This window comes from Eschrichtius robustus, chromosome 19, assembly GCF_028021215.1.
Source record: "Eschrichtius robustus isolate mEscRob2 chromosome 19, mEscRob2.pri, whole genome shotgun sequence".
NCBI lineage: Eukaryota > Metazoa > Chordata > Mammalia > Artiodactyla > Eschrichtiidae > Eschrichtius > Eschrichtius robustus.
In genome coordinates this window covers 18429771-18447017 of record NC_090842.1, presented here as the reverse complement: position 1 = coordinate 18447017, position 17247 = coordinate 18429771, and the positions used below count along the sequence as shown (strand labels likewise).

The window sequence follows — 17247 nt, the reverse complement described above, 5'->3', positions numbered from 1 at the left end:
TTTCTTGATGAGTCTGGCTAATGGCTTATCAATTTTGTTTATCTTCTCAAAGAACCAGCTTTTAGTTTTATTGATCTTTGCTATTGTTTTCTTTGTTTCTATTTCATTTATTTCTGCTCTGATCTTTATGATTTCTTCCCTTCTGCTAACTTTGGGTTTTGTTTGTTCTTCTTTCTCTAGTTTCTTTAGGTGTAAGGTTAGATTGTTTACTTGAGATTCTTCTTGTTTCTTTAGGTAGGCTTGTATAGCTATAAACTTCCCTCTTAGAACTGCTTTTGCTGCATCCCATAGGTTTTGGGTCATCGTGTTTTCATTGTCATTTGTCTCTAGGTATTTTTTGATTTCCTCTTTGATTTCTTCAGTGATCTCTTGGTTATTTAGTAACGTATTGTTTAGCCTCCATGTGTTTGTGGTTTTTACGTTTCTTTCCCTGTAATTCATTTCTAATCTCATAGCATTGTGGTCAGAAAAGATGCTTGATATGATTTCAATTTTCTTAAATTTACTGAGGCTTGTTTTGTGACCCAAGATGTGATCTATCCTGGAGAATGTTCTGTGCGCACTTGAGAAGAACGTGTAATCTGCTGTTTTTGGATGGAATGTCCTATAAATATCAATTAAATCTATCTGGTCATTTAAAGCTTCTGTTTCCTTATTTATTTTCATTTTGGATGATCTGTCCATTGGTGTAAGTGAGGTGTTAAAGTCCCCCACTATTATTGTGTTACTGTCAATTTCCTCTTTTATAGCTGTTAGCAGTTGCATTATGTATTGAGGTGCTCCTATGTTGGGTGCATATATATTTATAATTGTTATATCTTCCTCTTGGATTGATCCCTTGATCATTATGTAGTGTCCTTCTTTGTCTCTTGTAACATTCTTTACTTTAAAGTCTATTTTATCTGATATGAGTATAGCTACTCCAGCTTTCTTTTGATTTCCATTTGCATGGAATATCTTTTTCCATCCCCTCACTTTCAGTCTGTATGTGTCCCTAGGTCTAAAGTGGGTCTCTTGTAGACAGCATATATATGGGTCTTGTTTTTGTATCCATTCAGCAAGCCTGTGTCTTTTGGTTGGAGCATTTAAACCATTCACGTTTAAGGTAATTATCGATATGTATGTTCCTATGACCATTTTCTTAATTGTTTTCGGTTTGTTTTTGTAGGTCCTTTTCTTCTCTTGTGTTTCCCACTTAGAGAAGTTCCTTCAGCATTTGTTGTAGAGCTGGTTTGGTGGTGCTGAATTCTCTTAGCTTTTGCTTGTCTGTAAAGCTTTTGATTTCTCCATCGAATCTGAATGAGATCCTTGCCGGGTAGAGTAATCTTGGTTGTAGGTTCTTCCCTTTCATCACTTTAAGTATATCATGCCACTCCCTTCTGGCTTGTAGAGTTTCTGCTGAGAAATCCGCTGTTAACCTTATGGGAGTTCCCTTGTATGTTATTTGTCGTTTTTCCCTTGCTGCTTTCAATAATTTTTCTTTGTCTTTAATTTTTGCCACTTTGATTACTGTGTGTCTTGGCGTGTTTCTCCTTGGGTTTATCCTGTATGGGACTCTCTGCGCTTCCTGGACTTGGGTGGCTATTTCCTTTCCCATGTTAGGGCAGTTTTCAACTATAATCTCTTCAAATATTTTCTCTGGCCCTTTCTCTCTCTCTTCTCCTTCTGGGACCCCTATAATGCGAATGTTGTTGCGTTTAATGTTGTCCCAGAGGTCTCTTAGGCTGTCTTCATTTCTTCTCATTCTTTTTTCTTTAGTCTGTTCCGCAGCAGTGAATTCCACCATTCTGTCTTCCAGGTCACTTATCCGTTCTTCTGCCTCAGTTATTCTGCTATTGATTCCTTCTAGTGTAGTTTTCATTTCAGTTATTGTATTGGTCATCTCTGTTTGTTTGTTCTTTAATTCTTCTAGGTCTTTGTTAATCATTTCTTGCATCTTCTCAATCTTTGCCTCCATTCTTATTCTGAGGTCCTGGATCATCTTCACTATCATTGTTCTGAATTCTTTTTCTGGAAGGTTGCCTATCTCCACTTCATTTAGTTGTTTTTCTGGGGTTTTTTCTTGTTCCTTCATCTGATATATAGCCCTCTGCCTTTTCATCTTGTCTATCTTTCTGTAACTGTGGGTTTTGGTCCACAGGCTACAGGATTGTAGTTTTTCTTGCTTCTGCTGTCTGCCCTCTGGTGGTTGAGGCTATCTAAGAGGCCTGATGGGAGGCTCTGGTGGTGGGTAGAGCTGACTGTTGCTGTGGCGGACAGAGCTCCGTAACACTTTAATCCACTTAACTGTTGATGGGTGGGGCTGGGTTCCCTCCCTGTTGGTTGTTTTACCTGAGGCAACCCAACACTGGAGCCTACCTGGGCTCTTTGATGGGGTTAATGGCAGACTGTGGGAGGGCTCACGCCAAGGAGCACTTCCCAGAACCTCTGCTGCCAGTGTCCTTGTCCCCACGGTGAAACAGAGCCACCCCCCGCCTCTGCAGGAGACCCCCCCAACACCAGCAGGTAGGTCTGGTTCAGTCTCCCCCAGGGTCACTGCTCCTTCCTCTGGGTCCCGATGCACACACTACTTTGTGTCTGCCCTCCAAGAGTGGGGTCTCTGTTTCCCCCAGTCCTGTCGAAGTCCTGCAATCAATTCCCACTAGGCTTCAAAGTCTGATTCTCTAGGAATTCCTCCTCCCGTTGCCGGACCCCCAGGTTGGGAAGCCTGACGTGGGGCTCAGAAGCTTCACTCCAGTGGGTGGACTTCTGTGGTATAAGTGTTCGCCAGTCTGTGAGTCACCCACCCAGCAGTTACGGGATTTGATTTTACTCTGATTGCGCCCCTCCTACCGTCTCACTGTGGCTTCTCCTCTGTCCTTGGATGTGGGGTATCCTCCTTGGTGAGTTCCAGTGTCTTCCTGTCGATGATTGTCCAGCAGCCAGTTGTGATTCTGGTGCTCTCGCAAGAGGGAGTGAGAGCACCCAGGTTTGGTTTCTTTTGAGGCCTCTCTCCTTGGCTTGCAGATGGCTACCTTCTTGCTGTGTCCTCTCAAGGTCTTTCTTCTGTGCCTACACATCCCTGTTGACTCTTCCTCTTCTTATAAGGACACTCTGGCAGGTGGATTCTTAACCGCTGTGCCACCAGGGAAGTCCCAAGAATTCTTTGTATATTTTAGATAATTGTCCATAATCAAACGCGTCTTTTGCAGATACTTTCTCCTAGTCTGTGGCTTGTCATCTCTTTCTCTTGACATTGTCTTTTGCAGAGCAGAAGTTTTTAATTTTAATGAATTCCAGCTTATCAATTATTTCTTTCATGGACTTTTTTGGTATTTCACCTAAAAAAGCCATCACCATACCTGAGGTCATCTAAATTTTCTGTCTTATGTTATCTTGTAGGAATTTTATAGTCTTGCATTTTACATTTAGGTCTATGATCCATTTTGAGTCAATTTTTGTGATAGTGTAAGGTCTGTGTCTAGATTAATTTTTTTTGCATGTGAATGTCCAGTTGTTCCAGCACCATTTGCTGAAAAGTTGGTCTTTTCTCCATTGTATTGCCTTTGCTCCTTTGTCAAAGATCAGTTGACTATCTGAGTTATGAGTGACATCTGAGTTAAGAAAATTAATCTGGGTGCAACGTCCTGTTCTTGTCAGGTGGGCATTCCGGAATCCCAGTTCATCTCACAGAACCGAAATTGGGAAGGAGTTCAGCCTTATTTTGCAGATTTGAAAACTGAGGTTCAGAGGATGGAAATACCCTGTCAAGGTGCCACAGGGAGTTAGTGGCAGGATCAGGGAGTTGGAATCCAGGTCCCCTGGGGACCAGTCCAAAGCATCCTTCTTTGCAGTTTTAGGCATTGCGTCTCATTGTTGCAAAGTTCTGCACAGTGCTCGGCGTCTACCCAGGCACTCAGTGCATCAAAAGGCAATTTATAAGGAATTAATTTATAAGGCAATTATTAGAAGGCAAGAGGGTGCCAAGGGCCATCAACTTGAAAGCACTCATTTGGGCACAATATTTGCTGAGAGGAGAATAAAGCCTGCTATAAAGAATATTTCCTTGGATAATTAACTTTGTCCACCGGTTGCTCTAACAACCATCAACAGACTCTAGCTAAGAAATGTCATCCTTGTCTGAGATCAGGAAAATTAGCTATGTCGGAGAAAGAGCAGTGGAATGAGAGTCAGGAGGTCATGCCCAGCTCTGCCATTTCTCAGTTTCTGGAGCTAAACAGTTTCCCTTTCTGGGTTGCCTGTAAATGGCGAGGTCAGACTAAATAACCTTTTTTTTTTTTTTTTTTTTTTTTAGGTTTTATTTATTTATTTATTTGGTTGCACTGGATCTTAGTTGCAGCAGGCAGGCTCCTTAGTTGCAGGAGTTGGGCTCCTTAGTTGTGGCTCACAGGCTCCTTAGTTGTGGCATGCAACTCTTAGTTGCAGCATGCATGTGGGATCTAGTTCCCGGACCAGGGATGGAACCTGGGCCCCCTGCATTGGGAGCGCAGAGTCTTAACCACTGCACCACCAGGGAAGTCCTGAGGTCAGACTAAATAATCTTTGAGATCCTTCAAAAAAAAAAAAATTAGTTGACTATATTTGTGTAGGTCTATCTCTGGGCTGTCTATTCTGTGCCATTGGTCTATTTGTATCTTTTTAAGAAGAAATTGTTGTAACAAATGAAAAAGAAGGGGCGGCGGGAGGAGCGGCAGCGGCCAGGCAGCCCAGCTTCGCGAAGGCTGTCAGGTGCGCCGCAGCCCGCAGGCACCCGGCATGTGCCCGGCACGCTCCCGCCCCGTGTCACGATGCCCAAGAGGAAGGTCAGCTCCGCCGAGGGGACGGCAAAGGAGGAGCCCAAGAGGAGATTGGCGAGGTTGTCAGCTAAACCGACTCCTGCAAAAGTGGAAATGAAGCCAAAAAAGGCGGCAGGAAAGGATAAATCTTCAGACAAAAAAGTGCAAACAAAAGGGAAAAGGGGAGCAAAGGGAAAACAGGCTGAAGTGGCTGACCAAGAGACTAAAGAAGACTTACATGCAGAAAATGAAGAAACTAAAAACGAGGAGAGCCCAGCTTCTGATGAAGCAGGAGAGAAAGAGGCCGTCTGATTAATATCAGACACCTGGTCCTGTCAGTGGTCCCTGTCTCCCTTCTTGTACAATCCAGAGGAATATTTTTATCAACTATTTTGTAAATGCAACTTTTTTAGTAGCTCTAGAAAGATTTATAAAAAGGAGGGAATCCCACCTCCCATTTTTTAAGTGTAAATGCTTTTCTTTCAGAGGTGAGATCATTTGCTGGTTGTTTATTTTTTGGTACAACCAGAAAATAGTGGGATATTGAATATGGGAGGCTTTGATTGTCTTGGGTGTCAGCTTAACATTCCACAGATGGAGGGTAGCTTTTCTATCCTATAGTACAAAGCATACTAAATGGCAGTTTGGAGTCCGTTTTGCATTTAATGTCTTAAACACTTTAAATTACTTCTCTTCCCATGTTGTTTTTGGTAGAATTGTTTCCTAAAGCAAACCATTCACCCCTTGATCTTGGCTCTCCTCGGCAGAATTTTGTGCACTCTGTTAACATCTTTGGTCGTGGTAGTCCAGTTCTTCTAGTAACTGTTAATGTGCTGTGAATGATTGACAATTTGAGTATGTAGTGTATATGATATTAAATTGTGAATTAGTGGGACTTACGATGTAACAGCATATCAATATTTGAAGATATTGGTACTTGATATCCTGTGAAGGAAAATTTGCGTCCAAATTTTAAGCTGGAAAGTCACTGGAGTAACTGTTCAGAAAAGAATCACAACTACATGATTGTTTAGATTTTTGGTATGTATGTTGAGAACTGTGTACAAATTGAAATGTCTGTGTACTGATCCTCAAAACAACCAGTAAAATCTCAATTATGAAAGAAAAAAAAAGGAAATGAAAAAGAAGATACTTTTATACATACACTTTTATATACATATGTACATAAAAAAATGTGCATATTTTTTACATACACTATAGATATAAGTAGATATTCCCATTTCAGATGCTTAAAGAAAAAACAAAGGTCCATGGTACTACAGAGGCATTGAACGAAGTCTAGCATAATGATAACACTTGCATAATTATTCTAAAATGTCTTTTCCAGTTCCACATAGATTCTTGATAAAATTGACCCTTTTCTTAGGTGACATATTTTTATGGTGAAATTCTACAGGTGCAAACCTGACATATACCTCAAGTTTTCATTTACTTCGGAGGAAAGTGGTAGAGAAAATGAACAGTAACAATTCTGTGGAAGTATAACATGAGAATATTACATAGGTCCTATGAAAACAGTTGGTTAATTGATTGGTTGGTTGGATAATGAAGTGCATGAATGAGTAAGTAATAAATACCCTGCCTTGTTCTAAAAAGGATTTAAGGCATGCAAGGTTTTCAAATGATCAGGGCTTCATGAAGCTTCATATGACAGTTTTTCCAGTATTCTCAAACAGAAAAGGATCACCACTGATTCTTGTTTCTTCACTGACCTCTTGTGCACCTTTCCTAGTAAGGCATGATTAGAACAGAGCTTCTGGAGAGAATAAGATCTTGCGTAGTTTTCACTCCGGTTTTCTAGGAGAAATTCCCTTCTGCCAGTTACCATCCCAGTCCCTTCCAGACCTACGATGCCCTTGTATGCTAACCAGCCACTTTATAAGAAGAGCTTTATTCATTCAAGTGAGACTGTGTAAGGTTTAGGTAAGAGTGTGGACTCTAGAGCCAGACTTGTTTGCTATTTTTTTTTTGGCTGCACTATGCGGCTTGCAAGATCTTAGTTCCCCGGGCAGGGATTGAACCTGGGCCCACGGCAATGGAAGTTCAGAGTCCTATGGACTGCCAGGGAATTCCCAAGTATATATATTTTTATGCTTTTTAAATTTATTTTTTATTTGTTGGCTGCACTGTGTGGCATGTGGACCTTTGTTCCCGGACCAGGGATTGAATGCATCCCCCTTGCAGGAGCCAGACTTGTTGAGTTCACATCTTACCATCTTCTAGTTGTGTGACCTTAGACATGTTACCTAACTGTTCTGTGCCTCAGTTTCTCCCCTGTTTACCCATCCCTTTCTCCCTCTCTCTCTCCTGCGTTGGGTCTTTGTTGCTGCGCGCGGGCTTTCTCTAGTTGCAGAGAGCAGGGTCTGCTCTTCGTTGCAGTGCGCGGGCTACTCATGGCAGTAGCTTCTCGTTGCGGAGCACGGGCTCTAGGCACGTGGGCTTCAGTAGTTGTGGCGTGTGAGCTCAGCAGTTGTGGCTCGCGGGCTCTAGAGCGGAGGCTTAGTAATTGTGGAGCATGGGCTTAGTTGCTCCGCGGCATGTGGGATCTTCCTGGACCAGGAATTGAACCCATGTCCCCTGCATTGGCAGGCAGATTCTTAACCACTGCGCCACCACGGAAGTTCCTCCCCCCATTTAAAATATAAATAATAATAGTAACTAGATCATAGGGCCATGAACATGTATGTGTATTTTTTGTTTATTGTATTTATTTTTAAAACATACACATAGCACTTACTGTGTATCAGGCACTAAGTACTTTGCTAATATGGACTCATCTTTTTATGGCAAAAGGGACATGAAATTAAAAAATACAGTAATACAATAAAAATCAAAATATAAAAGAATTTCACCATACGACTGGGTATTAAAATATGTTATGGTAAGAATAGCTGTAAGAGACAAACAGTCTAAGATGTAAGTGGGTACAAAGGATGAAAAGAGGCTATTCACAGAAGAAGAAATGCAGACAGTTAATAAACATGGAAGAATGCTTAACAGCACTGTTAGTCTGGTTAATGCAAATTAAAATAATCAGCCATGTTTTGCCCATCAGATTGTAAAAATTAAGACTAATAATATGTGGGGGAGTGGGGAGGGAAGAAAAGAGTAATAATTTGCATTACTGATATATGTTTTTTAACTTAGAAAAGTACCTGCACAAGGTAAGTATTCAATAAATGTTAGCTGTAATTATTCGACCATAGTATTAGAGTACCAGACTCAGGCTATATGCTGATTACACCAGGAACAAGGTTTCGTTCCTACCCCTTTTTCTCAGGATCTGTTGCCTTGTGCTCAGGCCATATTAACATCCACTATGTTAATTTGGATTTGGCATTTTTCATTTCATTTTGTAGTTGAAGTCAAGTGAATTTGCCATTCTGAAGCAATTGCTGCCTCTGTTGGAGAAGGTCTCCAACACATACCCTGACCCTGTCATCCAGGAACTCGCCATTGATCTCCGCATCACCATCTCTACCCATGGAGCCTTTTCCACTGAGGCTGTCAGTGTGGCTGCCCAGAGTACCCTGAACAAAAAGGATCCAGAAGGGAAAAGGGAAGAGCAGCAACAAACCAGTTATGAAAGATACAGCAATGTGTCTTATAACCACCTTGAACAACAGCGAAGCCATTGCACATCCAACCAAACAAGCCTGACACCTAATGCTCCACTCGTTCCTCAGGAAGTCCGTGAGCCCAGCATCACTACAAACCAGAAATCAGGAAGCATAACCACAGAACAGCTCCAGGAAGCTCTTTTATCAGCTTATGATCCTCAAATTCCAACACGGGCTGCTGCCCTGAGAACTCTTTCTCGCTGGATAGAGCAGAGAGAACCAAAAGCCCTTGAGATGCAGGAGAAGCTTCTCAAGGTGAGTAGAACACCACACACACGCATACGCGCGCGCGCGCGCGCACACACACGCACACACGCACACACGCACACACACACACACACACACACACACACACACACACACGGTGAGACCACTTTCCAGGAGCCTTGACTTGTATCAAGCACTGTCCTAGGCCACCCTTGCGGAAATTGTGATTGTTCTCTGGAGGCAAGACTCAGACACAGGAAAGACTTAGATACACATGACTCAGTTGAACACGAGCAGGGTGTCAGAACTTTTACAGCCAAGAAACCCTGTGGACAGTCAGGAGAAGGAGAGAGTTGAAATCTGGAGGAAGTAGATCTTGACATGGCTTCACAAACTAGTAACGTTTGAGCCAATGAAAGAAGACCCTGAGCAAATTCCCAGAGCAAATTCCTTTTCTGGTAGATAAGGCCACTTTCAACACTGTGACCAGCCAAGATAAGCCACCTGTTTTTTCTGGGTCCCTTTCAGAGGGGCTTTGGACAGAACTGGGTCCCCTCCCCACTTTCCCTCCATCACAGTGAACAGGCTGTTCTTTATATCGTAGATTTATGTAGAAGACTGTATATGCTTAGTTGGGGATCTTTTCCCTTTTGTGGAAATTGTCCTGACTTCAGTATGGGTTAGAGATTAAGAGCCAAGGGTTTAGAGACGACTGATCAAATTACAGATCATTTTCTTGGACAAAGTCACTTAAACTTTCTGAGCCTCAATTTTTACATCTGTAAAGTGAGGATAGTTGTAACTGGACGCACTTTATGTTGAAAGATTTAAAATAAAATAATTTGGGGATTCCCTGGCATCCAGTGGTTAGGACTTGGCGCTTTCACTGCCGGGGCCCCGAGTTCAGTCTCTGATCAGGGAACTAAGATCCCGCAAGCCGCAACGCACAGCCTAAACAAATAAATACGTAAATAAAATAATCCATGTAAAGCACGAATTATAGTGGCAGGCACATAATGAGCACCCAATAAAGGTTTAGTAGTAGTATTATTATATTACTATTATCTTTTCCATATACTCTAGCCATTAGACTAAGAATTATAATTCTGATTGAAAACATTTATTTTTAGTCACTAAAGTATTAGAACCAGTAGTGTAATGATAACTTCTGTTTATTGAGCCAGGCCCTATGCCTTTCAGACATTATCTCTAATCCTGGCAACGACCAAAATATTAACATTATCCTCATTTTATAGATGAGAAAACTGAGGCACAGAAATGTGCCAAGGATTTGCTGTCATTGAAATGTTGCTGAAAACCTCAAATTATATATCTCCTTTGAGTAATCATTAAAAATATGCCTTCACACACTTATTTAGATGGTTAATGCTATGAACATCTTTGGAGTTTTCTTTAGGCAACTTAACTTTCATCTGCTATACATAATTGGTCATCAAGTCCTGTCAATTCTTTTTTCAAGAAGTCTTTCAAATCTATCTGTTCCTCTTCATTCCCGTGGCTACTACCCTGGATTAAGCTTCTCTTACTCCATACATGATTTCCACCCCTTCCAACCTGGCCATTTTCCCAACTTAACTAATCTTGGGCTCTCCCTAACATGCCACAGATGTGGAGACCAGCAGTATCAAGTTGATATCAAGAATTGCTGTTCCTGTAAAGGACACATCACTATATATGGAAAGACACCCCCCGTCTTCTAGATACCAAGCAGGAGGGACATGGGCATATGGCCACTGTCTTCCTCTGGCCCTTGTGTTAGGGCCTAAGCCTAACATGTCAACTGTCATATCTTCTAGATAAGCAGTACCCACCGCGGTTGACGTGCCCTGGTGGGTTCCTAAATTATGAGATGTGTTGAGGGTAATTTGTTACTGATGTCAGTTGAAGTGCTGAAATTTGCAAAAGATTTTAAAAAATAGAACAGATTCAAGGTTATCCCAATAATAACATCTCCGTCTTGGCACTTGCATTTCCATACGCTTTCTGAGTGCAAGAGAAAAGGATCAAATTATAGCAGGTGTTCCATTAATTGGACATAACGCCAAACCTGGCCTCTGTGTGTCCAGGCCTGTAGTCTGTCATGTCATATCTAAGAATGGGCTATCTACTTTGGGCTGTAGTGGAAAAAATGTTGAGGCTTTTTCTTCCAGATTTTGGCTTCCATGCCTATTCTTGGTGTATACTCAACAACTTCAAGAAGTATCTCCCCTATAATCGCTACCCTCTTTTAGCTGTTGTAACAATGGGACTTCAAACGTATATACTGTTTTCCCCACAAGATTCTAAAGTCAGACCGATATCTCGCTATAACAAAGAGGAAGAAAAGCATTTATCTTTTTGAGGCTGCTCTAAGGGTCTCTTAAATCTTGCTTGCTGTTTGTGAATCATATCACTACTGTGTTCTGTGGTTCCAGATATTCTTGGAGAACTTGGAGCATGAAGACACCTTTATATATCTGTCTGCTATTCAGGGTAAGTTAGTCCTGGTTAAAGGACTTTGAGTATGTGGACCAAAGATTATATCATGTATGTTTGCACAAAATCTCTAAATTCCTAGAGCCACAGACTGTTGGACATTTTGTCCCTCTTCCTGTCTCCTAGCTAGGACTTGATTTCAGTCATGATAATAATATTCCTAGAGAGTTCTTAAAGGGGTCCTAGAGAGTTTCAGTATCTCATAATGATAAGGAAGCCTTTATTTATGTTTACTTATCATTCTATAGATTAAATCCAATTTCCTCTAATTCAGGGAGGTAAAGAATGGCTCACACATGAGCTCTCATTATGTTGGCCTTTTAGGAACCTGACCACTGTCACTGTGCACCTTTGTTCTGTCTTTTTATTTATTTATTTATTTATTTATTTATTTATTTATTTTTGGCTGTGTTGGGTCTTCATTGCTGCACACGGGCCCTCTCTAGTTGAAGTGAGCAGGGGCCACTCTTCATTGCAGTGCACGGGCCTCTCATTGTGGTGGCCTCTCCCGTTGGGAGCACGGGCTCTAGGCGTGAGGGCTCAGTAGTTGTGGCACACGGGCCCAGCTGCTCCGCGACACGTGGGATCTTCCCAGACCGGGGCTTGAACCCGTGTCCCCTGCATTGGCAGGCGGACTCCTAACCACTGCGCCACCAGGGAAGCCCTGCTCTGTCTTTAAGCTAAAAGAATCTCAGAATATATAATATTTCGTCATCAAAACATTTTTTGCAATAATTTTATTTCTCTTTTGTGATTCTTTGTTGTTCTCATCTCCATTAATTTGTGGATTTCAAATCCTCAGAGGATTTCTCCTCTCAGAGGCCTCATGGAAAGGGGTAGGAAGCAGGCACCCTTCCCAAAAGGGTAAGAAGCAGACACGGTGAGAAGGCAGAATTAACTCACAGTTTCTCTTGGCTCCATCAGTGTCGTATAGTTCTCAGGGGCTGGGGGCTGGAGGTGGATCACCGGGATGCACCACCCCTTCCCCTGCTTCTCAGCTGTGTGAACTTTGGCAAATTACTTAATCCCTCTGGGCTTCAATTTCTTACCTGTAAAAAGGGAGCTAAATAGGAATGTAAAACGGTACAGCTGCTTTAGAAAACGATCTGGCAGTTCCTTGAAAAGATAAATGTAGAGTTGTCACTTGACCCAGCAATTCTAAGTATTCACCCATGAGAAATGAAAACATATTCCACACAAAAACTTGTACGTGAATGTTCATAATAGCCAAAAGGTGGAAACAATCCAAATGTCCACCATTTGATGAATGGATAGACAAAATGTGGTATATACATACAATGGAATATTATTCAGCCAAAAGTAATAATGAAGTACTGAGACATGTTACAGCATGGATTAACCTTGAAAACATTATAGGTGAAAGAAGCCAGTCACAAAAAAAACCACATATTGTATGGTTTCTTTATATGAAATGTCCAGAATAGGTAAATTTATGGAGACAGAAAGTAGATGAGCAGTTGTCTAGGGCTAGGGAGAAAGGGGAAAGGTTTGGGAGGTCATAGCTAAAGGGTACAGGGTTTCCTTGTGGGATGATGAAAACATTCTAAAATTGATTGGGGTGATGTTTGTACAGCTCTGTCAGTATGCTAGGAACTATTGAATTGTATATTTTAAATTGGTGAATTTTATGGTATGTGAATTGTATCTCAATAAAGCTATCACCAAAAAAATAATAAAATAAAATTTAATGAGGATAAGCTGGGACAAAGTGAGAGGGTGGCATTGACGTATATACACTACCAAATGTAAAACAGATAGCTAGTGGGAAGCAGCAGCATAGCACAGGGAGATCAGCTCGGTGCTTTGTTGACCACCTAGAGGGGTGGGATAGGGAGGGTGGGAAGGAGACGCAAGAGGGACGGGATATGGGGATATATGTATATGTATAGCTGATTCACTTTGTTATCAAGCAGAAACTAACACAATAATGTAAAGTAATTATACTCCAATAAAGATGTTAAAAAAAAATCTAATGAGGAGGAGAGGGATAAAACTGTCAGAGATTAAGGAGATTAAATATAATATGGTAGATAGGATCCTGGAACAGAAGAAGGACACTAGGGAAAAACTAAGAGAATCTGAGTAAATTATGGACTTTAGTTGATAATGAAATGTCAGTATTAGTTCATTAATTGTGATAATGTACCATGCTAATGTAAAACTTAATAATAGGGGCAACTGGGTATGCAGTATATGGGAACCCTCTGTGCATCTTCTCAATAAATCCATAAATCTAAAACTATTCTATCATTAAAAGTTTATAAAGGGGGCTAACATTACATGAATTAATATCTTGAAAGTGCTTAGTACATATTAAGTGTTCGATATGTTAGCTATTATGATTTTAATGTTATCATCATCATCATATCACTACTATTTCTATTGTTAGATTGCTAGGTAATAATGTGGTGATATGTGTAACTTCTCAGAGCTAAAGCTTGAGTAGGTCGATTCTGTCAGGTAGTTCCTGCTACATGATAGATTACTGCAACACCCAGTCTTATTTATTTATTATCATATATTATCACTCATGAATCTGTAGACAAATGGGGTTCAGCTGACCTGGTCTGGGCTGGGCAGCCCTGCCGCTCCCTGCAGGTCGGTGGGCTGCAGTAGCTCTGCTGCACCTGTTCCTGATCGTCCCTGGTCCAGGGCCTCCCAGGGCGCATTCGTGTGGTGATGGCAGAAGTGTATGAGAGCAAGAATAAACTCGAGAGGCCTCTTCTGGCCTAAGCTTGGAACTGACAACCTATCGCTTCTGCCTCATTCTGATGGCTAAAGCAAGTCATGTGGCCCAACCCAAAAGTCAAGGGATGGAGAAATATACTCTGTCCCTTTAGTGGGACAAACTGCCAAGTCACGGAGCAAAGGACATGGATGCAGGGAGGGGTGAAGAATTGAAGCCAGTAATGCAGTCCTTCAGGCAAGGTTCTCTGTGAGCACAAAGGCACATGCAGGTCCTTACTGGCTACTTATTTCTTGGTGTAGTTTGGGTATCCTCTATGCAGACCTGGAAGTTGAAACTTAAGAGAGAGTTCAGAGGGGAAGGTGTACAGCAATGAAGGCCTGAGCCTTGGAATTCATTCTTTACTCAACAAACATTTATTGTGCACCTACTATATAGTACAAAACACTTTCACAGTGAGTTTCATGACTTAGTTAAAAAACAAGAAGACATTCTTCAAAGGAGACAAAATAACCAGTCACAGAGATAAAAGGACAGCCAGGCCAGAGCAGAAGAGTGGAGCATGTCGAGAGAGAAAGTGATTACTGGCAGCTGAGAGGTCACAGAGACCAAGAATTGAGATAAGCCTAAGGGCTTGATGGGGCTCAGGAAGCCACATGACAATGAGTGGCACTTATGGAAATCAAATAAATCAATGAGGCAAGAACCTAAAGTGCTGATAATAAGTCAGAAAACAAGTCATCCTGTACTTTTTTCCAGGAGACTGTAATACTGTCAAGGAGATGTTTCTCATTGATTTTTTTAATTTTTTTTTTGCACAAGATTTTCAGGAAGCGGTGGTGTGTCATTCTCATACAGCAACATTGCTGTTTGGAATAAGTCTCTTAGCTGATTAACCCACTGAGCTCATTAGCCTCTAGAGTCTGCTATAAAAATCACAACTGTTGGTTTTGTGTTTGTTTTTACTACTTTTAATTGGTGTGCTAATCAGTTAGTAGCTAATTTGGGGATGAAGAACATGGGAGGTAGAGGTCTAATTTCTGTTCTCTGCTCCCCATGGCAGACAAGTTTGAATTAATTGATGTTTTTGGTGTTTGTAACATGCACTTAAAGGCCAAGGCCTTAGGTGAATTTCCCATTAAGAAAGGAAAGAGCTGAATTTTCCCACCTGCATTGCCAATTTCATTTGCCCAGGCCTAAAACTCCAGAGCCAAGCCATTCTGGATGTCCAGTCAGACAGTCAGACAAGACCAGCCCTTGTGTAAATGTCCTGTAGTACAAGGGGGCTTGGCTGTGGTTTGAGTAGCATTAGTTTTGGGGAGTATGAGTAAGTGTGTGTATAAAGTCTTACTCTTCTAGGCTGACTGAATGTTTCCATGTAAAAGCTACAAGGTATCCTTTGCTTGCTTTATTTGTTATTTTGGATCTCTTTTGTAATTTCTCACCAACTTTGTTTGCAGTCAAGGCACAGAGCAGAGGGGAATTAAATAAGTTCATTCATTCAACAGATATTTATTGATGCCTGATACAGGAATGTCTGATGTACGTATTATCTGTACATCACAACAATCTGAGAACTAAATTCCCTGTGAGTTAAACTTTAATTTTATGAAATACTGCATCTCTTTTTAGTCCTACTGAGAAAGTGATGGTTGATTTAGTTCTTATAGCAGCTGCTCCCAGACACTCAATAGCAGCTTCTTCCGGCAGAGAATTTTATACAAGTTGCTGAGTTCCAGTTACAATCCAGAGTTTATAAATAGAACACTTAATCTTAGACTGTGTCCTTTAAGTGTCTCTCCTTTTTAGACTTCTTGTATACTCTTTTTCTCATTGTTTTATCATCATCATCATTATACAAGTTAATACATTCTTATTGTTTTAAAAACATTTAAATGGCAAGAAAGTGTATAAGATAAAAAGTGGCAGTCTTTCTCTTCTCCAAAATAGGATTTAAAATATGTCCTTAAGAGTCCCATAATGGGGACTTCCCTGGTGGCACAGTGGTTAAGAATCTGCCTGCCAGTGCAGGGGACACGGGTTTGAGCCCTGGTCCAGGAAGATCCCACATGCCATGGAGCAACTAAGCCCGTGCGCCACAACTGCTGAGCCTGGTCTCTAGAGCCCACGAGCCACAACTACTGAGCCCACGTGCCACAACTACTGAGCCCGCGTGCCACAACTACTGAAGCCCCCGCGCTCTAGAGCCCGTGCTCCGCAACAAGAGAAGCAACCACAATGAGAAACCCGCGCACCACAACGAAGAGCAGCCCCTGCTTGTCGCAACTATAGAAAGCCCATGTGCAGCAACGAAGACCCAACGCAGCCAAAAATAAATTAATAAATTAATAAATCAATTAAAAAATTAAAAAAAAAAGAGTCCCATAATGTATATTTGACGTTTGGGGCATTTTTCACATTTCAGTCTTAAAATAGATGTTCAGTAATGAATGTGATAAATAAATACATGATCTTCAAATAAGATATTATAGCCAAGTTATTTATCTTAGTGTGCATCTGCTTGTGTGTCCTCACAGTCACTTTTAATTATTTAAAGAACATTTTGAAAGCAACACCAGTGATAGCTGCATTTCGGGGATCCAAGTGATCCCCATCGGTGTCAAAAGAATCTTTGGACGAAACTACTAGGCTCGTGGCAAAAAGAAAAGAAACCCTAAGCTCTGAGCCAAGCATGGGAGGGGAAAGTATGCCAGTGTGTGTAGTGAAGAGAATCTAGACATCTTGACATGCTTGAACAAATTGCACTAACTCTTCTACCCTTTTCCTTTCACAGAAGAGTTTTCGTTTCTGGCAAAAGAGCCAAGGGGAGGGAAGGCAAAAGGCCTGGAAGGGAGGAAAGTAGATACAAGGTGAAATTGTTTTTACAGAGTTTCAAACTGAGCAGGGTTATAAGTCTTAACTTGTCAGAGACTGAACTCCCTATCCATTCTCAGATTTCTACTTCAAATAAACTAAGTTGGGCAACCATTAACTGAAAATAATTCTATCCCCTGAAGGACCATCTAATTGGATTGGGCATTGAAATTTGGAATGTAGTCCTGTGAAGTTTATCATCTCCATTTATGTCCTTGAAATGGGAAGATTTCTTTTGTGTCCAGACCTTGTACCACCTAATTAACAAATGAGCATTTAGCGAATGTCTCTCATATATGCTAGCTCAGTAAATTCTTGAAGTAGTTCTGGGAAATAGACATTATCGCCATTTTTTAAACTTCTTACTTGAGATTTAATTTACACACCTGAAATTCACCCATTTAGAATGTGCAATTCAGTGGTTTCTGGTACATTTAGAGATTTGTGCAACCATCACCACTATCTAATTTTAGAACTTTTTATCTCAAAAAGAAACCTTATATCCATTATCAGTCAGTTCCCATTCCTCACTCCCCCTTGCCCCTGG

The 17247-nt window shown here is 41.2% G+C and overlaps 1 protein-coding gene and 1 pseudogene across 2 annotated transcripts in view; both read left to right on the top strand.

Annotated features, from left to right (window-relative positions):
* Positions 1-17247, top strand: part of TANGO6 (transport and golgi organization 6 homolog) — a 184465-nt gene that overhangs the window by 67896 nt on the left and 99322 nt on the right. For both annotated transcript variants that reach the window (XM_068528750.1, XM_068528751.1), the window contains 2 exons: positions 8156-8671; positions 11059-11116. In XM_068528750.1, the coding sequence (XP_068384851.1) occupies positions 8156-8671; positions 11059-11116 (574 nt within the window). The remainder of the gene's footprint in view (positions 1-8155; positions 8672-11058; positions 11117-17247) is intronic.
* On the top strand, positions 4788-5173 carry LOC137753696 (non-histone chromosomal protein HMG-14 pseudogene; annotated as a pseudogene).